Here is a 25106-nt window from a genome sequence, read left to right as displayed (position 1 = left end):
CTTAGGGTTAAGTAGAGTTGGCAAACTGTTTTCATCTTTGTATGTCTGAAATTGTCTTTATTTTACCTCCCCTCTTGGGTGATATCTTAACTGTGTGTAAAATTCTAGGTAGTTGGTTTTGTTTTTTCTCAGCACTCGAGATATCAACCCACTGCCTTGTGTCTCGGGCTGCTGATAATTCCACTGACGATCCAGTGAGTCTCTGTGGTGTCTGCCCTTTCTCTTTGGTGGCCTAAATATTTTCTTGTTGGCTTTAATGTTTTTCAGTTTTATCACACTGTGCTTATGATACAATTTACATATTTAATCTTTCTCAGTTAGAAATACACTTCCAATTCAAAGAGCAGCTTTCAGCTCATTCGTCTCTCCCATCATGATGCCATTAAACTTCATCCTCCCTGGGCAGCTTCCCATTTTATTTAACCAAATTTATCATTTGTTCTTCTTCAAATTCATCTGCTCTTGTTTCAAGATTTCTATGCTTTTCAAAAAATAATTTATTTTTACTTTTATGAACTTATTCTATTTATTTCTTTGGATATCTAGCATCATTTCGGGACCTCTCATGCTGTTATAGGAATTTATTTTAATCCAGAATGAACACGTGTTCTAAATTTTTATTTTGTGGGCTGCCTTTTTTAGCATGGAAATTCTTCATGGGTTATGAAATTTTTTATTTGCAGACTTATTTTAGAAGGAAAAGGGTTTTTCCCCATTTCTTTCACTCTTTCTCAATCATTGCTCTCTCTTTCCCATCTAGTAGTTTTGTGGCTGACTGCACTCAACTCCTAAAGCCGCCAGTCCAGCAGCAGACAGCATTGGCAGCAGATTTTTATTTTTATTTCTATTTTTATTTTTAGTGAAAGACTCCACTCTGGCCTCTGCCTCTAAGCAGCAAGCCTGGCCTGGTGCTCCACTCCACAGGGAGACTCTCATCCTCTCTACCCCACAGAGGCCAGGCTCTCAGCCACCATGGACCGCTTTTCAACTGAGATCTCAGGAGGCCTGAGGCTTCAGGCCCCCTCACTGCCTATTCTGTTTCTGGCCTAGGGATCTAAGATGTTAATTTAGTCTCTGAGCCCAGGTCTGACTTCCTGGGGTTCTGTGTCGCAATGGTTTATCCATCATTGCTGCGCGCTTCGTACATAGCATGTAAATGTCTACATGCAGCTTGGTCTACGTGTATAGAGTCATCAGGGTAAGAGTGAGGCAGCATCGTGGAGAGCAGCTGATCATCCTCAAGCGGAGAGACCAGCCTGGGCTAGGCTGACTGGGGAAAGCTTCAAGGAGAGGATGAGAATGGGGCTCGTCCTGGCAGAAGGGACAGTATCTGGATAGGCAAAGAGGAAGGAGTCAACTTTCACAGGCAGGAGCAACAAAGAATAAAGACACAAAGGGGAGAAGCAAGAACATTCAGTTGAAGGACTCCTTAGCAAGCACATCTAGTTAGACTAGAAAGTCTACAAAGAAAATAGGAAAAGACAAGGTTGGGAAAACTGTTGGAACTAGATGATGGACATAGGGATTTCTATTAGGTGGGGGTAAAAGTAACTGCAGTTTTTGTAATTACTTTTAATGGCAATTACTTTGGCAATTGCAATTACTTTGACACCAACCTAATAGACTAAGGGATTAAGACATAAAGTAATGGAGAGATGCTGAACTTTTGGCATATAGAAACAAAACAAATAGTTATGATTAAAAGCTTTCCGTCTTTTTTTTTTTTTTGCCAAGCATTGCAGTAAGGGCTTTATGTCAACTGTCTCCTCTGAGCCTCAGGCAACCCTGTGAAACAGATACGCATTAGACAGCGAAAACAATTGAATATAGACAGATTAAATAATTTCCCTGCAATCACACAGGTTGACCCATGGTCAGAAAGATGTTAGGTCCTAACTCCCAGAACCTGTAAATGTACCTTATTAGGTACAAATGTACCTTATTAGGATAAGGGTCTTTGCAAATGTGATTAAGTTAAGGATCCTGGAAGAGGATCCTGGCTTACCCAGATGGGCCTTACATTCAAGCACAGTGTCCTTATGAGAGGGAAGCAGAGGGGAATTTGGACACAGTGCACAGCAGAGCGGGAGGCAATGTGAAGACGAGGCAGGGACTGGCGCAGTGTGGCCACAAGCCAAGCAATGCCGGTAGCAGTGGAAGCTGGGGGAGGCCGGGAATGGATTCTCTCTGCCCGCAGCTTGCTTTCGGCCCAGTGAAGCTGATGTTGAGCTTCTGGCCTTCAGAACCGTGAGAGAACACATTCTGTTGTTTTAAGCCACCAAGTTTGTGGTCATCTGTTACGGCAGCCACAGGAGACTAACATGGGCAGTGTAGGATGGAATCAGGATATGGCCGGTCTATGTGACTCTAAACTCATGTTCTAACACTTATGTTGGATGATTAGTCTAGAAGTGATGTATGGAATGGAACAAAAGACAAAGCTAGAGCAGTGAGGTAATGTAGGAAACTCTGACGGTTACCCACGTAAAACCAAGTATTTGAATGCATGTGAATTATAATGAACATTTCAGTTACATTTTTGTTCAGTGTTGCAATGAACAGGTAGGGATAAAGGAGAACATCTCCAAGCAGGGTCTCCAACCCCCAGGTCACAGAGTGGTACAGGTCCATGTTCTGTTAGGAACCGGGCTGCAAAGCAGGAGGTGAGCAGTGGGCGAGCACACATTACCGCCTGAGCTCCGCCTCCTGTCAGGTCAGCAGCGGCATCAGATTCTCATAGGACCATGAACCCTATTGTGAACTGCGCATGTGAGGGATCTTGGTTTCTTGCTCCTTATGAGACTCTAATGCTTAATGATCTGAGGTGGAGCAGTTTCATCATGAAACCACCCTCTCCCCTGTTCATTGGAAAAATTGTCCTCCACGAAACTGGTCCCTGGTGCCAAAAAGGTTGGGGACTGCCTCTCTCGAGTTAATTACCATCCTAGGAGATGGGTTATCACAATGATAGAGTGTCCATTTGGGGGCAGAGGTGGCAGATGCGCTCCCCATGGTTGTGAACAGAGCATTCTGAAGCTTATTCTTCAGGAGCCCGTTTGTGACCCTTGTTCTGGTTCTTAAGTTAGAAAAACGTCCAGATCCAAGCTGAGGTGTTAAACAAAACAACATTTAAATTGCTTTATAATTCAGATAAGTATCACAATGTGTAATTATAAAAACATTACTGTCAAATTGATGACAGGTTTGTAACTCGTTTTAAGTTTTCCATATTTGGAACTTGGATCTGCTAATGCCCCAGGCGGCTCCGACAGTCTCCCCCACTCCTTCATATGTGCTGTCGTTCTGGGCACAGAGCCTCTGAGCCAGGCGCTGAGGCTCAGGTAGAGGAGAGTCGGAAGGCTGAGCCGTGGCTTCCTCACCTGTAAAACGGTGAGCTCAGTGCCATGCCCCTTGCAGGGCTGTAGTGAGAAGGGAGCATGAGAATATTTGCAGGGAGCCCACTCAGGGCCTGCTCCAAGCTGCAGGGTCCAGGCAGTGCGCTGTGGCGCCAGGCCGGGCTGTGGGGCCAGCTCCTGCCATTCCCCGACGGAGTATCCCGGAGCAGTTTCTCCATCTGTCAAACGTGTCTCTCTTAGGGCTCTGAGGATTAAATGAGTCTACACGGATGCAGCCCCTGGCACCAGTAAGCACTTTAGAAACACCAGCTATTATTGCTGTCACTTGGAGTGTGGCCGGGTGGATTTGGAGCTCCGGATTTGGAGCACGGCGTATTAGGGAGCAGTGATGGTGTTCTCGAGAGCCAGGGCAGTGTTGGGGGGATGGAGAAAGGGTCGGAGAGCAATCCCTGTTCTTGTCGCATGGGAAATCCTGGCGCTCCCCTTTGAACGGATGGAGTTCTGAGGATTTTGGTGGGTTCGTTCAGCACTGCCTCAGCATAAGCCTGGATCTTTATTTTGTTTAAAATGCCGGAGGAATAAAACGATGCCGAGGACTGGCAAGCGAACAATAAAGCAGGGCAGGGAGGTGCAGTGTTGGGAATATATTCAAAAAGGGAAAATCTAGTATGGTCAACGCAAACATTGTAGGTCATGGATAATGATGAAATTTAAATTCATCTCCAAAGTCTGTGTGACATTGGAAAGAATGGGGAGACTTACGAATGAGGCATCGTCAGCTTCCATAAAACAGAGCTCATTAAACAACTGTGATTTCAGACATGGACTGTGATAGATAAGGCTTCTCCAGACAAAACGCCTATTTCATGTTTCAAAAATACTGCTAGCTGCAAAGCTATCACAAAATCTCTGTGCTTATTTTTATATCTCAGAATAGTTAAAGTAAAAAATGCATTTGGAAACATGGCTGTAAATAGGAGTTCCGTTTAAACTATTCCTCTTTTGAAACACTGATGCATCCAAAGTCTTTATATTTGAGGAATCTAATAGAACCCAGAATCTTTCTATGTCGTTAACGCATTTAGTATGCATTTAAAATGAAAACAAAACAGGAACATTTCCAATCTATTCAAGATATTTTTATTCATCGCATACGATTCTCTTTAGAAAGTATTTAGTTGAATAAATTATTCAAAACCAAGTGTATAGATTGGCATAAAATGGATTTTGCACTAGTTCATTCAGTAATCCCTAAATTGGCAAAAAATCAAGGTGTAGTACAACAGTTTCAGTTATAACTATGAATAAATTTAAGAGATTATGTTACAGAGGAAATCTAAGGAGTGTAGTAAACAGCAAAGTGTTTTTAAAAAATGAACCCTGAAACTAACGAAAGCTGTGCAAATCTTTATGGAAAAAATTTTAAAACATGAATGAAGTATAAAAAATTCTAAATTAATGGAGATATGCACTTTGTTTCTGAAGGGAAAATTCAATCTCTTAAACATGGCAATTTCCCATAAACTGATCTGTAAATCTAAGCAATTCCAAAAAATAATTCCAGCAAGATTTTTAAAATGGATCTTGACAAGCTGATCTTCAAATTCAAATAGAAACACAAAGGTTTAAGAACAGGTCAGATAATTTTGAAGGAGATGGAGGGACTGTATACCTGTAGTGGGTAAAACAAGAAAAGCAGAAAACACATGCACAAAGGGAAACTTCACATCAGAGAGAGGCAGAGCAGGGAGTTAGGGTGGTGCTGTCAATAATCAAGATTGGGACAATGGCACTACTATGTCAGGGAATGGAGGGCTGTCTTAATCAAGGTACAAAAACCCGAAACCACAAAGGGAGGATTTTGATGAATCTAATGACATTAAACTTAGAATCTTATTTTTGGAAAAGACCCAATAAATAGGCCAAAAACTAAAGTCTGGAAACATATATAACCAAACAGTAGTATTCGTAATGAACAAAGTACCACAAATTGATAAAAAGTAGATACATAACTCAGAAAAAAATGAACAAAGCATTGAAATAGGCAATTTTTAGAAAAGAAACTCGATTAATACAAGAAAAGATGCTCAACTTCACTAGTCATTGGGAAAAATGCAAATTTAAAGATACATCTTGCACTTATATGTTTAACAAGGATTCAAATGTTGGGCATTTACAAGCGTCAGCCAGCTTGTGGAGGGATGCGTCTCACACACTACCTCTGGGCTTGTAGATCGGAGAGCCATTTGGCCACATGTAGAAAAGTTAAAGATATGATGTACATAACCTTCAGCCCAGCATTTCTACTTCTAGGTATTTACCTTAAAAAACTCCAGCTCACATATACTAAGAGAAATGTGGAAGAAGATTTCCTGAATCATTGTTTATAATAAAGAAAAAGGAGAAACATTTAAAATGACAATCAAATAAATGGATAAATTGGGGTATATTTATGCAATTACACTAGTTAGTTATTAAAATGACTTAACTAAGGCTGGGTGCTGTGGCTCATGCCTGGAATCCCAGCACTTTGGGAGACGAAGGCAGGTGGATCACAAGGTCAGGAGCTCAAGATCAGCCTGGCCAATATGGTGAAACCCCGTCTCTACTAAAAATACAAAAATTAGCCAGGTATGGTGGCGTGTGCCTGTAGTCCCAGCTACTTGGGAGGCTGAGGCAGGAGAATCACTTGAACCCAGGAGGTGGAGGTTGCAGTGAGCCGAGATTGTGCCACTGTACTCCAGCCCAGGCAACAGAACGAGACTCTGTCTAAAATTAAAAAAAAAAAATGACTTAACTAGAATCACAGGTAGAAATACACATCTCAAAGTAATAATGATGCATAAGAAAGCATGTTGAAGAATTATATGTACAGTATTATTATACTGTTCTATATCAAATTCACAACGTGAAAAATGTATTGTTTATGGTTACAGATATATATACTGAGGGTAAAAAAGTATGAATGTGAATGATAAAGAATGAGTTCAGGAAACTCATCACCTCAGAGTAGGGAGGAGAGGTCAAATAAGTACAGGAGGGGTCCACAGGTGGTGTTGGTGTTACTCGAAATGTTTTTTTCCCCTTAAGAATCTTGTGAAACAAATGTGGAAAAACTGTTGAGATTTGATAAAGTTGATTGGTAGATACACAGGGATTCATAGATCAGACTCAATGTTTTTCTAGATGCTTGAAATATTTAAAAACATATATTAGTCCATTAGTAGTAGTAGTTGTTAGGTAGGTACTAAGGAAAAGAATGTGATGTGCTGCAATTCTAGGAATTGAAGCTTTCTCCTGTTATTTTACATTTTCTGAAATTAGGATGCACCTTCCAATTAAGATGTACATTAATAGAGTATTTTTTCCCCTTAAAAGCCATTACAAAATTGATGGCATGTCCTACAGTTCTTGCTGCTGAAGACATCAGTGTCGGTCTGTGGTATCCTTCCTCTAAATATGTGTCTTTTAGTATGGAACTTTAGTATAGTACAGAACATGAAGTTGCTTGAGGCCCTGCACTTAGAAGGGCTCTATGCGTGGCTTAAATCTCTTCACTGCCCATTGGAGACAGAATTTTGGTGAACCATAGTGTGCAGAGGTCAAGGTAAATGTGTGACATCTCCTACTGAGTAAGCAGGGGTACTTACAGCCCTGAGATGCCAAACTTTTCATTTGAACCAGAACTTGCTTTGAATGCAGAAAGAAGGCAATGGCATTCTAAGAAACATAGTGACCGATGAACCCTATCATATCCTTTCTTACTCCTGTGCTTTTCTTGTTGGAGCCAGCAACTGAAGCAGGAAATGATGACATGGAACGGAAGGGAAAGAGAGGGGACCCCATAGTTCTTTCCCTTTCCATTCTTCCTTATTCATCAGTAAGCTGAAGGTAGAATGTGTGAGTCTTGAGAAGTGAAATAAAAACAAGTGAACTGGTTTTGTGCAACACGTCTGCTGTTCTTGCAAGAACAAAGTGCATATGCACATATATAAGTTACGAAATTCAAACTGTGTAGTTAGTTTCAGTGACTGCACGTATGAGTTAGACTGTGTTTTAAATGTTTGTGTTTAAAATTGGAATTGCACAATATTAAGATGAATGGTAAAATTCATGCCAATATTTAAATGTTTAATTTTTCTTAGAATGCAGCTAAATAGCAAGTAAAAAACACTATGACAAATTCAGAGACTGGGGAAGAAAGAAAAAAGCTTTGTATTTTAGTTAGTAACATTGCTTTCCTGCTCTTGAATCAAGAGCTCCACATTTCCATTTTGCACTGGGCTTGACAGCTTTGCAGCCCAGCCCTGCTTTATAGGCAAGACATACAGCATCTCTATGCTTGTGGCACAGACTCGGTGGACAGGCAGAAACAGAAATATGTCTCCTGCCAAGAGAATGAAGCTGGAAAATGAAGCTGGGTAATAGGCTTCTCTCTAGGGGTGTTCCAATAACGTATTCCCCACAAATGATCTACTTCTGTTTTAGGAAGATTTAGCATGAATCAGATTTCTTTTGCTTGGGGATTATACACAAAAAGCCAACTAATTATTCTTCTCTTCCATGATAAACACCAGGTACACATTTTTCCTTGATGCAGAGACTTGTAGTTATTGATTAAAATTCAGCTCCACTTAATCTTGAGTGTTTGATGAACTACATTTCCCAGATTCCTGCACAGTGAGGTGTGCTCATGTGACTGAGTTCTAGCCAATGGAAGAAGTATAAGTGATACATACTCCTTCCAGACCTGGCCTATTAAAACCTCCTCCACAACATCAACCTTGTGACTAGAATCATGAGGCCACATGTCCCTACAACTGCATGGAGCAAATCCTTCTTCTCCCAAGTCATCTGCACCTGACCAATACTGGCCTATTAACCTGAAAAATAAATCAACTTACTGATTCTTAAGCCACCGAAACTTGGTAGTATATTCTGTTACTTTGGCATAGTCTAGCTTAACCTAACTCATACACTGTAAATATCATGTGGACAAAAGCAGCCAATAAAAATTACCTAGAAATTACTCTCCCTAATTCCCATGACTTTTCTTCTTTACTAATTCTTGGGAACACCTTTTAAAATTATATTTTTCTAGTGCACATCCAATTGATGTTATTTGAAGTCCATTTGGAAGTGAAATAAAGCTTTTGACCCCACTTGCAGGAATCTAAATTGCTATTAAATATAAGTAAGAATTATTTAGGTATTTTTCTTCTGGATTTAATAAATGACATTAAGAGCTCAATTTTTTTTTATTATTATTATACTTTAAGTTTTAGGGTACAAGTGCACAATGTGCAGGTTAGTTACATGTGTATACATGTGCCATGCTGGTATGCTGCACCCCTTAACTCGCCATTTAGCATTAGGTATATCTCCTAATGCTATCCCTCCCCCCTCCCCCCCACCCCACAACGGTCCCCAGAGTGTGATGTTCCCCTTCCTGTGTCCATGTGTTCTCATTGTTCAATTCCCATCTATGAGTGACAACATGCAGTGTTTGGTTTTTGTCCTTGCGATAGTTTACTGAGAATGATGATTTCCAATTTCATCCATGTCCCTACAAAGGACATGAACTCATCATTTTTTATGGCTGCATAGTATTCCATGGTGTATATATGCCACATTTTCTTAATCCAGTCTATCATTGTTGTACATTTGGGTTGGTTCCAAGTCTTTGCTATTGTGAATAGTGCCGCTATAAACATTCGTGTGCATGTGTCTTTATAGCAGCATGATTGACAGTCCTTTGGGTATACACCCAGTAATGGGATGGCTGGGTCAAATGGTATTTCTAGTTCTAGATCCCTGAGGAATCGCCACACTGACTTCCGCAATGGTTGAACTAGTTTACAGTCCCACCAACAGTGTAAAAGTGTTCCTATTTCTCCACATCCTCTCCAGCACCTGTTGTTTCCTGACTTTTTAATGATTGCCATTCTAACTGGTGTGAGATGGCATCTCATTGTGGTTTTGATTTGCATTTCTCTGATGGCCAGTGATGATGAGCATTTTTTCATGTGTCTTTTGGCTGCATAAGTGTCTTCTTTTGAGAAGTGTGTGTTCATATCCTTTGCCCACTTTTTGATGGGGTTGTTTGTTTTTTTCTTGTAAATTTGTCTACACACTGCTTTGAATGTGTCCCAGAGATTCTGGTATGTTGTGTCTTTGTTCTTGTTGGTTTCAAAGAACATCTTTATTTCTGCCTTCATTTTGTTATGCACCCAGTAGTCATTCAGGAGCAGGTTGTTCAGTTTCCATGTAGTTGAGCGGTTTTGAGTGAGTTTCTTAATCCTGAGTTCTAGTTTGATTGCACTGTGGTCTGAGAGACAGTTTGTTATAATTTCTGTTCTTTTACATTTGCTGAGGAGAGCTTTACTTCCAACTATGTGGTCAATTTTGGAATAGGTGTGGTGTGGTGCTGAAAAAAATGTATATTCTGTTGATTTAGGGTGGAGAGTTCTGTAGATGTCTATTAGGTTTGCTTGGTGCAGAGCTGAGTTCAATTCCTGGGTATCCTTGTTAACTTTCTGCCTCATTGATCTGTCTAATGTTGACAGTGGGGTGTTAAAGTCTCCCATTATTATTGTGTGGGAGTCTAAGTCTCTTTGTAGGTCACTCAGGACTTGCTTTATGAATCTGGGTGCTCCTGTATTGGGTGCATATATATTTAGGATAGTTAGCTCTTCTTGTTGAATTGACCCCTTTGCCATTATGTAATGGCCTTCTTTGTCTCTTTTGATCTTTGTTGGTTTAAAGTCTGTTTTATCAGAGACTAGGATTGCAACCTCTGCCTTTTTTTGTTTTCCATTTGCTTGGTAGATCTTCCTCCATCCTTTTATTTTCAGCCTATGTGTGTCTCTGCACGTGAGATGGGTTTCCTGAATACAGCACACTGATGGGTCTTGACTCTTTATGCAATTTGCCAGTCTGTGTCTTTTAATTGGAGCATTTAGTCCATTTACATTTAAAGTTAATATTGTTATGTGTGAATTTGATCCTGTCATTATGATGTTAGCTGGTTATTTTGCTCATTAGTTGATGCAGTTTCTTCCTAGTCTTGATGGTCTTTACATTTTGGCATGATTTTGCAGCGGCTGGTACCGGCTGTGCCTTTCCATGTTTAGTGCTTCCTTCAGGAGCTCTTTTAGGGCAGGCCTGGTGGGGACAAAATCTCTCAGCATTTGCTTGTCTGTAAAGTATTTTATTTCTCCTTCACTTATGAAGCTTAGTTTGGCTGGATACAAAATTCTAGGTTGAAAATTCTTTTCTTTAAGAATGTTGAATATTGGCCCCCACTCTCTTCTGGCTTGTAGAGTTTCTGCTGAGAGATCTGCTGTTAGTCTGATGGGCTTCCCTTTGTGGGTAACCCGACCTTTCTCTAAGAGCTCAAAATTAATTCATGAGTTGAGTATAGCTCCTACTGAGGAGGTGCGGGAGTGGGTTATGTCTCAGGGTCTTTTCCTGGCTCTGTGGATCACATGCTTGTAACTGTCATGGTCTGTGTTTCTGCTCTAAGCAGGACTGCTGACAGCTTCACCGGGCTATGACTAGGCTGTATTAACCACAGGGCACACGCAAATTGCTCAAAGATTCTTAGAGGAAACGGATATAGAAAGAATCACATTCTGGGTGTCGTATTTCAAGTAGAAGTTGGGAATCAAAAGGGAGACTTGTTCTCCTTCACCTTATCAATAATGATTCCTGGCACTCAAATTTGGATTCTTCTTTACTTCCTTGCAAGAGATTATTTTATGGTGCTAGGACTAGAAAGTTTGTTCTGTTTCTTAAAAAGGTGACTGATTAAATTTACTGATGAGCAAATTCAAAGGAATGCTATTAAAAAGTCATGTTAAATAAAATATGTATTTATTAGATTTCTAGTAAGTGGCATAAATAAAACCAGCCAATCTTGTCAAAACAAGTTTTTTCATCTTAAATAAAATAAATCTTATTTTCAGATCTATAGATATTTAACTTCATGAGTATATTAAAATTAATATATAGTAAGCTAGTATTATAATGAATGTATTACTTATATTCAGCTAGACAAACCAAATCACATCTTTCTGAAATAACGCCACATGCAGTCAAAGCTGCACACAAATGGCTACACAGTAGTTTGAAGATGAGCCATGTTACTTATGACTAAGTTTGGGTCTTTTAAAATAAAATTAATGTGAAATAGTAAATGAATAAATGAAAAGATTCAACATGTGCCTATTGAACGCATTTTATGGGTAAAGTATTGTGGTAGGGGTTATGCAAGGGAATGAGAGGGTTTTCAAAAAATAAGTCAAAGTTTACACGACCCTTGTGTAGAATTTTACACATCTAATAGCACGCTCACGTCTTAGCCCGTTTGATCCCTGCAACACTCTTCGGTGGTGAGGGAGGTAGGATCGCTCCGATTCACAGCTGAGGGCTCTTAACATTCAACAGCCGCGGTGTTAGTTTCTTACAGCTGTTGTAATGTACCACAAACTTGGTGACTTAAAACATACCACAAACCTGGTGACTAAAAACAAGTGTCTCACAGTGTAAAATCAAGGGCTCAACAGGGCCACCCTTTCTGACGACTTTAAGAGAAGAATTTATGTGTCTCTCCAAATTCTGGTAGTTGCCAGCAATCCTTAGCATTTCTTGGCTTGAAGCTGCATCGGCCCCTCTCTGTGTCCATCTTCAAGGGGCATTCTTCCCTGTGTGTGACTGTCATGTCATCTTCCCTCTGTGTGTGACTGTACCTTCTCTTCTTTTTTTTTTTTTTTTTTTTTGTTTGTTTGTTTGAGACGGAGTCTTGCTCTGTCGCCCAGGCTGGAGTGCACTGGTTCAATCTCAGCTCACTGCAAGCTCCGCCTCCCGGGTTCACGCCATTCTCCTGCCTCAGCCTCCCGAGTAGCTGGGACTACAGGTGCTCGCCACCAAGCCTGGCTAATTTTTTTTTGCATTTTTAGTAGAGATGGGGTTTCACCATGTTAGCTAGGATGGTCTCGATCTCCTGACCTCGTGATCCACCCGCCTCGGCCTCCCAAAGTGCTGGGATTACAGGCTTGAGCCACCGCGCCCAGCCGACTGTACTTTCTCTTCTTAAGAGGACACCAGTTGTATTGGAATTAGGACCCACTCGACTCCAGTAGGACCTTATCTTAACTAATTATATCTACACAATCCTATTTCCAAAGAAGGTCACATTCTGAGGTTCTGGGAAGGACATGGATCTTGCAGGGAGACTTTTCAACTCAGTACACCCACCTGCAGTGCTTCTGGCTCAGTAAAGTTTCCCTAACTGCTCCTGGGCCAGATCAGACAGAACCCCAGGCAAAGGGCCCGCTAAGTGCAAAGGTGCTCTGAGTCCATGGACGTGCTTGCTGAGCCTGGCAAGAGCAGGGCTTGTGGGAGGAGGATTAGGTATGGGGGAGGGGCCCAGTAGTGGGAGATGATGCTAGAAAGGCACGTTGTGCCCAAAGTGGGAAAAATCTTTGAAAACCACTGATAAAGTTTTGACATTATCGTGCAGGGTCATTGAACGGTTTTGCACAGAAAAGTGGTGGAGGTGGTGCGGTCAGATGCTTCCAAAGACTGGCTAAGAGCTTGTTCAAGTACTTGAGGTTAAAGGTGACACACATTCAAAATAGGGTACCAGAAAAGGAAGTAGGAAAGAAAGGAAAGAATAATGACATAGGAAGGGCAAAGTGGGAAAAAATTAGTTCCTGACTTAAGGCCAAGGGAGGAGGAAAAATAAAGTGAAATAGCCAGATATTGGGCCTAGAAGACCAGGAGAAAGGAGGGTTCTCTGGACAGACGCAGGGAAACTGGGTGTGATATCCAATGCAGTTTGCTAACATTGTTCAGCATCCTCCACCCCCAAAGGCGCTCAGTGCAACCACCTTCATTCCAGTGGGATACACACAGTCAAGGCACACATAGGACTAAGTGGCTTTGTGGTTATAGAAGTGACGATGCAGCCCTGTTTTCTTCATTGTTCCCTCATTCCTTATCTAAGACAATGCTTATTTTGCCTTTGCCATTTCTCCTTTTACTTCTTTTGTCCCACTATGTCCCCAGGAACCATAAGAGACACATGAGGTACACTTTTCTTTGGAAAGCACTTCCTTTGCCAGATTGGTGTTAATCTCTCCATCTTTCTCTTTGATTCCTTAATTTTCTGGAATGATCCACCCCTTCTAATCTTGTTATTTTTCCAAACAAGCTCTTATAATTTGCCAATCACTGTTTTAAGCATTCAGTAAATATAAACCCATTTAATCCTCACAGCCAAACCTACTGTTATCCTTATTATGTAGATGAGGAAACTGAGGGACAGTGTGAGGTTGGATGCCTTGGCCAAGGACATACAGTCGGAAAGAGGTGGAGTCCGTGCTCCTAACCACTGCCACGCTGCCCTGTGATCAATAGGAAGATGGAGGCTGCTGATCAGGACAGTGTTTGCTTATCTCAAAAACCTGGGCGGCCACTGGACACAGAGTACTGTGTCACCTCTAATCATAAGAAAACAAGGAACATGCTCAACATTGAAATGTAGGCACTGTCTAGAGTGGATGACATGTAAGGAATAGAACGACTCTTGATGGAATGTGAGACTGGGGTGTTTGTGCCCTGATGGTGAGGGCTGCAGTCTCATTCCTTCATCTCTCACCTGGTCATCTTTTTGCCCAGTGGCAGGTACTCAGGTACTGTACATGCCATCTGTTGGATGAAGTCACAAGAAACCTGGGCACATAAAAAACAACAATGTCCTGTGACGGGACTAAATCTGGCTCCAAAATGATTGACATAATATCAAAGCAGTGGTTCTTGAATTTGAATGCACGTGCTAATCGCACTCAAATTGTTTAAGTGCAAATTCCAGACCCTTCCCCCACTTCCCCCCACCCCCCGCCTTTCTCATTTAAGGAATGAATGAGAATCCTGGGGCCTAGGAAGCTCTATTTGTAAATGAGAACAGTGATTCTAACCCAGTGTGTACACAGACACATTTTAAGAAACTGTTAGAGCCTGAGTTACCACAATCATCAATGGGTTTTTGGTGTTTTCCTCAATATTTTGAGTTATTTTTAAAATATTGAGAATTCTCTTATACTTAACATTTAACACACACCACCTAGGTTTCTACCAAAAAAACCAGATGGATGAGATATATATCAAATCAAATTTTTTCATTGGGCTTTTTTATTATACATTCTTTAGAATATATGTAAGGAGCAGTTACTTCTGGAAACTTGATGATATGGAGCAAAAATAGCTTACTGAGCGGTAAATGGATTCCAAATCTTTATTTAGTTGGAAACTTTCCCATTAGCTATCAATTTTGGGTGAGTTGTTCTATGCATAATATGTACACAGTTTTGGCTAAATGAGAGTCTGAGATCGTGTCCATGATCATCCTAATGGCATGCATCAGGCAAATCAGGCACAATTCTGCGTGAACAATCTGCCAGTGTTTTAAAGCCTCTGAGGCTGAATATCACTGCACTAACCACTTTAGGTTCCATTTCAGCAGTAAATTAAGTTATATAACTTGCATGAATATAGCTCAATTTTTTAAAAAACTCAGCCTACAGACAAGAGAAATGACAAAGGCATCCTAAATTCATTTTCTACATGATAGACATCTATAATGGAGCCTATCAGTTTCCATCAGAATACCAGACCTTACACAGCCAGACTGCAGCAGCGGCCCTGGTTGAAGGTATTTGTATTTCGTTTCCTAATATACTTAGTGCCTTTAAGTAATCAAGTTTTCTCCTGCTCAGCTACTTCTGACTAGAACTAAATTATGATTCTTTAGGAGGATGCTTAAACTCATTTTCCATTTACAACTGAGGGCAATTTCTCAGCCCTGCTTCTTGTTCCAAAGAAAGCCTAGATTAATATCCTGAGAATTAAGCTTTTGCTGTACTTCCTCAATTTCATCCAATTTTAAGTGGCTTTCCTGAGTATAGAGAATCATCTTCTTCAATAATCTCACCAATTTTGGTATTTTAAAACAATTACACTTTAAATTTAAAAATCTTCTGGAAATTGGAAATTTTGAAGCTGTTTGAAAAATAATAAACTGCAATCAAGGAGCAAAGAAATACCTTTAAAAATACATAGTACATATTCTACAGTTCCTGTTATGAGATGGATTACAAAAACAAGTGAGACATATTAAAATATATATTTCTGCCAAACAAAAGATACAATATTTCCACTGGATCTGTTAATTTATAAATAATCGGCAGGCTGTCATCAGGCTAAACTGTGCACTCTGAGCTACAAGTGTGTGTGGAAGTTATGGCACATCGTGTCCTGATGACATGGTGAGGCTCAAATGACAAGACTTTACGATAAACTATTTCCATAAATGTAAAGATAAAGACTTCTTCATATATGACAGAGACCATACACACTTTTCTAGGTGTGGTCAAGCCTTTTGCAACTTCAGTGTCATGACTAACCTAATTCTATAGCCCAGGAAGGAGAAACTAACAAAAATTAATCCAATTGAGGGTATGCAGTTATAGGCGACCTGAAGATTCTTATTTAACAATAGCGAACGTGAAGGACACAGTTATGCGGCGGACCTAGAGAGAAGCAGTGGACAAAACAGACAAGTCTCTCCTTCGTGGGGCTTCAAGTCTCAGCAGAAGGAAGCTACAGCTTGTTCTCTCTCCATGGCAATATTAACTGACAAAATACCCATTAAAAGCACAGGCTATTTTCCATAAGTGGCATGAAAAGGCTTAAGCAGGAATAGGCCAAGGCAATTTGTCCTTCGAACTTCACAATTTGACAAAATGTCATAATTGAAACAATACTTGTCTGAAATATGATGCCTTCGAGAAAAGTTTCTGTTTTTCTTTCTGCACCCTCCGGGAGAAAGAGTCAGAGCTGGGCAGAGCTCTGGAAATGACACCACTTTTGTTAAATGTTAGAAATGGCACTTGCCACTTCATTGACCCTGTTGGCATTTATTTACATAGTATAAAAAAAAAAAACTGAAGGCACTATTAGGGCTAAAGTCTGACAATTCCTCAGAGTTGTACATGTGTAATTGATGCTACATAGTCAGTTCCCAGCTACTTAGCGATGAAGAGTTGGGGTGAGAGGTGGGGAGGGGCTCAAGAGCACTTGACCTGTGTGTCCACCCTCCCTCCAATGGCATCTGACCTGGCCAGCAGCGCTACCTGGGTGCCTGGATAGACTCCCCCTCAGGTCAACAACTGCCAGCAGCTCAGAGTTGAGCAAAACAAGAAGAAATGTGAACACCATGGGCCTTGTGGACTTATAGCACCTTTGTTTTCTTTTCCTGTCTATCTGGGTCTGTGGCATTTTGCTTTCATAATTATTCTGGGTTTTTATTTTTAAAAATCTAAATATATTCACTCTTAATAGGAAAGGTTTATATGAGGTTATTTGATTTTCACCTCTGCAGTGCCCTTTCAGATTCTTTTGCCATTGCTCTCTTTGCACGCTGTATTTTAATTTAATTAAGTATGTGTAAAAGGAAGGTGAAGCTTGAAACACTGGGTGTCAGAGAGACAGAGAGAATTATTGTGACCTGTCTCAACCGCATTTGCTCTGTTCCTTTTGTAAATGCCCTCATAAATACCAAAGACAATCTTGGTTTCAATGTTGTGTAAAAATAAAATGCCACAGAAATTAGTTCTGTGAAATGAACAGAAGTGGGAAGGCTCATCTAGTGGGATTAAATGTATTCAACAGGTGTTCCATGGGTGGTTCTAGTGTTTGGTCTCAAGGTCAGCCGTTCCAGCAAAAAGTGAAAGGCTTGATTCAGGGGTTAATGAGACAATTCTTTGCATATGCTACTGAGTGAAATTGAATGCCATTGTATTTTGGTATCTTATAAATGAAAACATCATTTGGCATACTTTGTTTGAAATAAAAATCTCTCATCCCAGCAATCCCCTGACCCCCAAAGAATCATCACAGTTAGGTGCCTGTTCATCCAATCTTTTTCCTATGCTGTTACTAGGATACACATAAGTGTTTTTGTATGTATGTACACACATACGGACACACAGACCATCTGTCAGATAAACGTAGACAGCTCATTTTGATCTGCAATGTGTAAGCGTTTGTATGTATATGTACATGTTTTATGTTACAATAAACTGTGCTCCTTTTTCCTAAGGCAGAACATATGTATCATTTGATTAAAATGCTGCACAGAAATATTTACTATTTCAGAAAATTCAGAAATTTTTACTATTTTGACATCTGTGTTGTTATTTCTTGTGGGATAGTTTCCTAGAAGTAGAGTTTAGGGGTTGAATGGTATACACACTTAGTATTAAAAGAAAGTTAATTATCTTTCAGAAACATCATGCTTATTTGCCTTCTCATCAACTGTTAACAAGAATGTCCATTTCCTTGGAATTTCATAAAAATTGGAGGTTATATTTCATAGCAGTTTGAATTTACTGTTAGTGAGGTAGCTCATTTCTTCATTGTTTTTGACTATGCTTCTTTTCTGAATTGCTGTTTCTATTGAGTTGTGTGTCTTTTTCTTACAGCTATTTAGGGGTCTTTCATAGGTCTGGGGCATTACACCTTTACTGCTGTATGTGTTGAGATTATGTTGTTCCAATTTGCCATTTGCTGTGCAGCTCTATATTGAGTTTTTTCACGGTATGTGAGTTTTAAGTTTATATTATATAGTCAGACCCATCAGTCTTTTCCTTATACTTCCTAGAACTTGTTCTGTGGTTGAAAATGGCTTCCTCACTCTGAAATTATTTAACAAAATTATATTTTCTTCTAGTACTTTTATAGATTTAATATTTTTACACTTAAATCTTTAAACATCCTTAAAAGTATCTGGAGACTGCTATGAGACATACCTCCTGACTTTATTTTCTTCTAAACGGAGAATCATTTAATTCAATTTCATTTATTAAATAATCTAGTCTTTCCTTACTGATTTAAAATATCACCTTTATTGAATTTCTACATTCCCACATACACTCTTGGAGTTTTTTCTGAAGTCTCTACTGTATTCTTATGACTTATCCTTCCATTGCACAATTGCATTGCTTTGTTTGGAGTAGGGCAAATACTTTTCTCTTCTTTACTTTTTCCTCTCTTATAATTCCAAATATTTCTTTGCTATTTTTTCATGAGACTATAAGTCATGAGATTATATATTTTGAAGGATGTGAAAGACATTTTAAAAGTTTACATGATGCCTATATATAGGGGATTATTTTTGACTGTCAGAATAACAGTTTTTCAAAATTTACAGCCATATTAATTACAGAGCCTACATGAGGCAGTGCAAAGTGCACCCTCCAGCTGTATGGCCTCTCAAAGGCGCCAGCACGCAAGATGCCCTTGGCTTCCCCACTGGCGCTGAACTGCAGCCTCTTCCTTCCTTCGACTCTACGGCACTGCTCCAGCTGTTGTGCTTGTGTGGGATCCCATTCCTGGGGAAATGCTGGACATTTCTTCATAAAATCAGAGGCTCTTTCCTAACCTCCTCAGCCTCTTTTCCAAAAAGTTCTTAAGAAAAATAAAATAAAATAAAATAATGTTATATTCCTAGAGGATTTAAACTAGTTTATAGAATTAACTTTTGTTCATGTGCCCAAGGTCACATGGTTGGCTCCAGAATTTAGAAATTCAACTTAAGACTCAGTAGACAAGGTCTTAGATAATTGATTTTTTTTTAAAGTCACATTCTATATATTTTCCTAATTTAAAAAAACTTAGCAAAGGCCTAGTCAAATTGTTCTGAAGTTGGCCTATACTTCAAATCTCCCTTTACCCCTGGCAACAATTTCTGCACAGCAAAGGAAACTATCAACAGGGTGGAAAGGCCACCTATGCAATGGGAGAAAATATTTGCAAACTGTATATCTGATAAGGAGTTAATTTCTAAAATATACAAAGAGCTCCTACAACTCACTAGTGAAAACTCCCAAATAACCCAATTAAAACATGCAAAGAACTTGAATAGACATTTCTCCAAAGAATGCATACTGCTGCCACTATGGAAAGCAGCGTGGAGGTTCCTCAAAAAATTAAAATAGAATACTATATAAGTGGGCAATCTTACTGCTGGGTATATACCCAAAAGAATTGAAATTGTGATCTCGAAGAAACATCTGCACTCCCATGTTCCCTGCAGCATTCTTCACAGTGGCCAAGATGTGCAAGCAACCCAAATGTCCACTGATGAATGAAATGTGGTATATGCATATAGTAGAATACTATCTTGGCTTAAAAAAGAAGGAAATACTACCATTTGTGACAACACGGACAGATCTGGAAGACATCATGCTAGGTGAAATAGTCGCAGAAGAAGAAATACTGAGTGATTACTCTTATATGGAGCATCTGAAAATAGTCAAACGTACAGAAGCAGACAATAGAACGGTGGTTACCAGTGGATGGAGAGGGGGCATATGCAGAGTTGCTGTTCAATGGATTATCAAATTACAGTTACACAAGATAAGTAAGTTCCAGAGACGTCTTGTACAACATGGTGCCTAGAGTTAACGATAAGGTATTGTGCACTTAAAATTCTGTTAGGAGGGTAGTAATATAGGAGTTATTAAGAAATAATTTTTAGGCAGCTAGAAAGGGTGAGAGTTCTTGGTGGAATTTTCCTATAATAAAAAGCGACCCCCCAAACCATTTCCTTTCTAAAAGAAAGCAACTTGAAAAACCAGGCTGGCAACATTGATATGCAAATGCCGACAGCTAAAAACCAGGTCCACCTGACATGGCGGTCTCTTCTCCTTGTCACCACAGCTGTCATGGCTGCCTCTAGATAACACCACGTGTGCAGGACATCATGGCGACCCACATTTTCATATTAAAAGGCTAGGGTGGGAGGGCCAGGTTGGCTATGTGAATGACAAACCTGGTCAAGCCAATTCCCTGGGCCCTATGCAAATCAGACACCGCCTCCTCCAGCCTCCAGGTATAAACAACTGTTTTTGCTGGGCACACAGGGTTTTTCTCCGTTCGGAGCCCAGCTCCCTCTATACCAGGGAATTGTTTTCTTCTTTCTTGCTTCTTGCCTGATAAACTCTCCGCTCCTTAAAACCACTCCACGGGTGTCCTTGTCATTAATAGCATTGGCATGAGACAAAGGACCCTGGTGTTTCTCCAGTCATTGGAGCTGTATCAGTAGTCTTATGTTAAGTTTCCTTTCCTCACACAGACACACAAAAGGAAACTTCTGGAGATGATGGATGTGTTTGTCTCCTTGTTGTGGTGATGGTAACATGAGTGTATGTATACCTCCAAACTCACCAAATTGTACACATTAATTATGTGTGGTTTTCATATACCAATTTGTCTTAGTCCATTTGTGTTGCTATAAAATAATACCTAAGGTTGGGTAATTTATGCAGAAAAGGGGTTTTTTTGGCTTCCGATTCTGCAGGCTATACAGGAAGCGTGGCACCAGTGTCTACTTCTGGAGCTGCATCTGCTCACAGTGGAAGACGAAGGGGAGCTGTTGTGAAGGGATCATGTGGCAAGAGAGGAAGCGAGAGAGCGAGGGGGAAGTGCCGGGCTCTTTTAAACAAACAGCTCTTGTGGGAACAGTAGGGTGAGAACTCACCCATTACCATGGGGAGGGCACCAAGCCATTTGGAGGGATCTGCCTAACACCCAAACACCGCCCAGTAGGCTCCACCTCTAACAGTGGGGATCAAATTTCAACATGCGATTCGGAGGGGTCACACAAACCAACTATAGCACAATTACATCTCGGTAAAGCTGAACAAATAGAAAAGGAAGTGTGTGTGTGTGTGTGTGTGTGTTTAAATGTGGTAAAGCAGATTGAAGATGGACAAACACACGAGAACTCAGAAATCTATCAAGTCAAAGAAGAACTTGTGAATTTGTCTATTTTTTTCTCAAGATATTATCTAAACATTATGAATGTACTTATACTAGGAATTTTTCTACTCTTCTCAGTGGAACTAGATACCAATTTAAATGCCCACAGTAGGTATCTAATAGTATCAAAATCACCATTAGTAGAAAATGACCATTAATAAGGCGCCCTCTTTTCCTTCCAAAAACTCCTCTGCATGTATAGATTAGCAGCAAAAGAAAAGAAAAAAGAGAGAGAAAAAAAGATCACCGGCCAGGCACAGTGGCTCACGCCTGTAATCCCAGCACTTTGGGAGGCCGAGGCGGGCGGATCACAAGGTCAGGAGATTGAGACCATCCTGGCTAACACGGTGAAACCCTGTCTCTCTAAAAATACAAAAAATTAGCCGGGAATGGTGGCAGGTGCCTGTGGTCCCAGCTACTCAGGAGGCTGAGGTAGAATGGTGTGAACCCAGGAGGTGGAGCTTGCAGTGAGCTGAGATCGCGCCACTGCACTCCAGCTTGGGTGACAGAGGGAGACTCTGCCTCAAAAAAAAAAAAAAAATTACCGAGAAGGATGAAATGAATGCTCTATAAATTTAAAATAAACTTAGGAAAATGAGCTTCTGATGGGTCTGTTTTATGACTGAGAAGTGATGTGAAATTCACATACTAGGTGTACTTCAGAGCAGAGAGGCTACAGCAGTCCTGGATCGGCTGGAAGTGACAGCTGTAAGAGTGATCGCAAACCTACAAGATGAGCCAAAGAGAGTGAGCCCATGACTCTGTGCATCACAGTAGCCCCGAGGTAGACAGATAATCCATCAAATAGAAGTGACACAGGCTAATTTGTAAGCAAAAGGATTTGTAATATTTAGCAAAAATATTTACTCCATAGCACTAAAATATAAGGCAATTGCACTGACAGTCCTGCTTGAGGAATGGAAAAGAGAAGAATAAACTGTGTATAATGCTTTATGGTTTATAAGGTCCTTTATAATATTTGTTCTTCACAACAAAACAATGATCACTTCTATTTTTTGATGAATAAACTGAGGTTTGATGAGGTTAAATATGTGATCCTCAAACCACATTTCAGGCATTCAATCACTACAACAATATCTACTGAATTAACTGTAGCTATTTCTTAAATTTGTAGTGATGTTTTTATGTTATGACTTTGACCATAGAAAATGGAAGAGTATATCTAATAGCTCTTGAATTTAGAACAGCTCCCATTTTTTTCTTTAAGCAACATTTTGCTCTTAAAGTCTCATGGTCAGATGCTTCCTGGCATTTGGCTGGAGGAATGTATAGCTAGGGTCTAGTGAGGTATGGCGTTGTTCCCATGAAAAAGGAATGAGGCCAGGCATGGGAGGGCCTGGGTCTAGCTTATTCCACTGGCTGACAAGAATCATTTGAGCTCTTTCATGACCAGAACTCATCCAGGGATGCCATGGAGACTGACTCAAACTCTTCAGTTGCAGAATTCTTTGGCTAAAAGGAGTATTATACAGAAGTCCACAGTATGTTTTTTTTCCTTAAAAAGAAAAACCAAAAACAAAAGTAGAACTACTTTTGCTGATGAGGAGAAAGTAGACGCAGATTTCTGCCTTGCACATAGTAGGCACTTAAATGTTGAATAAGTGAATGTCTGTATCTCTGCGGTAACCTCTTGGCTAACTGTGGATTAACTCATCTCATGTCCCGTGGGTCCAGGCTGCCCCTCTGTGCAGTGTGGCTGTCTGGTCTCAGGGCCTTCAAACTCTAATAGGATCCTTTGGGAGCTAAAATGCCTCACCCCAACAGCGCCCCTAAAGGTGGGCATTTCACACACTGAGGACAGAGTAGCTAAGAACACATAAGCATGACCATGTCTCCCGTCTAGTTTATTCATGGGGGCAGATGTGCAGTGGAAACAAGGGAGATCCTTTAAGACTTGTAGTATGACACAGCTGATGCTTCTGGAAGGCCAGCAGGAGTTACAGCAGAGCAGAACTTATTTTCAAAAACAGTTGAATACTAGGTCAGTATTCAAGTGACCCACTATAGCCTTCCCTCTTATCTTATTTCACATAATTCATCCTAGAGCCACACAAAACACAGCCCTTCCCCCTAAATCTCTACCTACTCTGTAAGCAACCTCAAATCACATTTCTATTATAAAAAAGGAATGTATTACTTTTCTCGTGCTATGAATGGGAAAACTAATACTCTACAAAATGTGTCTTAGAAAGGAGGCCAGAGGCTGAACCGACACCAGAAATGATGAACATTTGGTCTTTCAAATGTGGAAATAGAAAATGAATGGTGCCAGGTATTTGATTCGAATAATAAGCCCCAAAATGTAATCCTAACATTTAAAGCTATAAAACAAACCAACAACAACAACAACAACAAAAAATACATAAAATGATGTTGAAATTAAGAGAGGAACTTTTTGGGGGGATTGTTTTCTCAGCACTTTTCTTGCCTTGAGCCTCCTATTCTCAGTATTAAGATGTTACAAGAAGTGGTTTTTATGCAACATTAAATTGTCCTAACCATCTTCAACAACTCGTCTCAATACAACATTCATAAACAAAAAGCACAGGTTACAATCTTCTGTCTATATCTGGTCAGATTTATGAAGCTTGCAAAATACATAACACTTGGAGTCTCCATCATCCCAAGATGGGTGTAGCTGAGCAACTCCTGCATGACGTTGAGCTGCTCTGAACAAACTCTGCTGGGGCTTCTTCTCTCCCTTCAAAGACAGTTTGCTTAGAGCCACTGGGCACCAATCACTTGATCATCACGCCAGGAAAAGCCAATTTCTTTACTATTTACGTCTCACTCACTGGGTGCTAGGTGGTGTCCTGAATGCTTTGCTAATATTGACTCAATCCTTGAAACAAACCTGTGAGGTAAGTACTATTAATACCCAAGTTTCACAGATGAGAACATGGTGGTACAGATGAGTTAGGCAGCGTGCTCGCATATCTCATGGCTGTGAAGAGCTGTGGCCTGTATTGGGCCCCAGGAGTCTGGCTGTAGAGCGGGAATCTGCAGTTGTCCCCTCTGTGGCCCTCGCAGTTAAATGACAACAATGAGCATCTCTGAGAGCACGTCAGATGGCCCTGGGATCTGCATGCAGGGGGACTGTTGTGGATGTATTTTCCTGCTCATGCCTGAAAGAGCCCCTTGAAGGCTTTGGTTAAGCAGAGTCCACTCTGGGTGAGCTCTCTTAGAATGTGACCTAGACCTGGACTTTCTGAACTTTTTCAAGTAAAGGAAAGAACAGGAATGGGTCATTGAAAATATCCTAAAGCTTTATGTGTTCTGTTTTTAGAGTTTTTGTGAGTCTCTATGCAAGGGTCACTTCCCACATGTCTGAGAAGGAAAGAGGAGGTGAGAGGAGAGAAATAGAGAATCAGAATCTGCCCTTGAATGAAACACTATTTGAAGCATTAAATCACTAAGAGAATGCAACCCTTGAAGGCAGATTGAACATGGAACTTCTGTTACCTTATTAAGTCAAACCAGTTAGAAACCAGATGTCTCCTAAGAAAGGGAACATATTTGTTTACAAACATACATAGTAAATGACAAGATGTATGGAAAATAAATATGACACTCTCTGAATTTTTAAAAAGAGTTCTTTACTAAGTTAGCAAGTGACATAGGTAAGGTAGGATCAGCCTAACATGAATAACAATTTTCCTTTAAAGGACCCAGAAATGGGGATCTATAAATAAAATACATTAGCCATGCAGTAACTTTGCTTAAAAAATATGTTTTTTGTGTTTAATTAGTAATGTTCTATCACACCTTAAAGAATGGGGCCTCACTTCTCTCAAACCTTCCCTTCCACATGCCCTGGGTGAGGAGACATGGAATCAGTGACTC

The 25106-nt window shown here is 40.3% G+C and overlaps 1 protein-coding gene across 5 annotated transcripts in view; it reads right to left on the bottom strand.

Annotated features, from left to right (window-relative positions):
- PACRG (parkin coregulated) overlaps nt 1-25106 on the bottom strand; it is a 590797-nt gene that overhangs the window by 178379 nt on the left and 387312 nt on the right. The window contains exon 5 of one of the 5 annotated variants that reach the window (XM_054490457.2): nt 18305-18887. The exons of the other annotated variants lie outside the window; for them this stretch is intronic. Coding sequence (XP_054346432.1) covers nt 18835-18887 — 53 coding nt within the window. The 3' untranslated portion in view covers nt 18305-18834. Of the gene's footprint in view, nt 1-18304; nt 18888-25106 lie in introns of those variants that run through there. 5 annotated transcript variants of the gene reach the window in all.

The sequence above is a fragment of the Pongo pygmaeus genome, chromosome 5 (genome assembly GCF_028885625.2).
Source record: "Pongo pygmaeus isolate AG05252 chromosome 5, NHGRI_mPonPyg2-v2.0_pri, whole genome shotgun sequence".
Lineage (NCBI taxonomy): Eukaryota > Metazoa > Chordata > Mammalia > Primates > Hominidae > Pongo > Pongo pygmaeus.
This window is presented reverse-complemented; position numbering and strand designations above follow the sequence as displayed.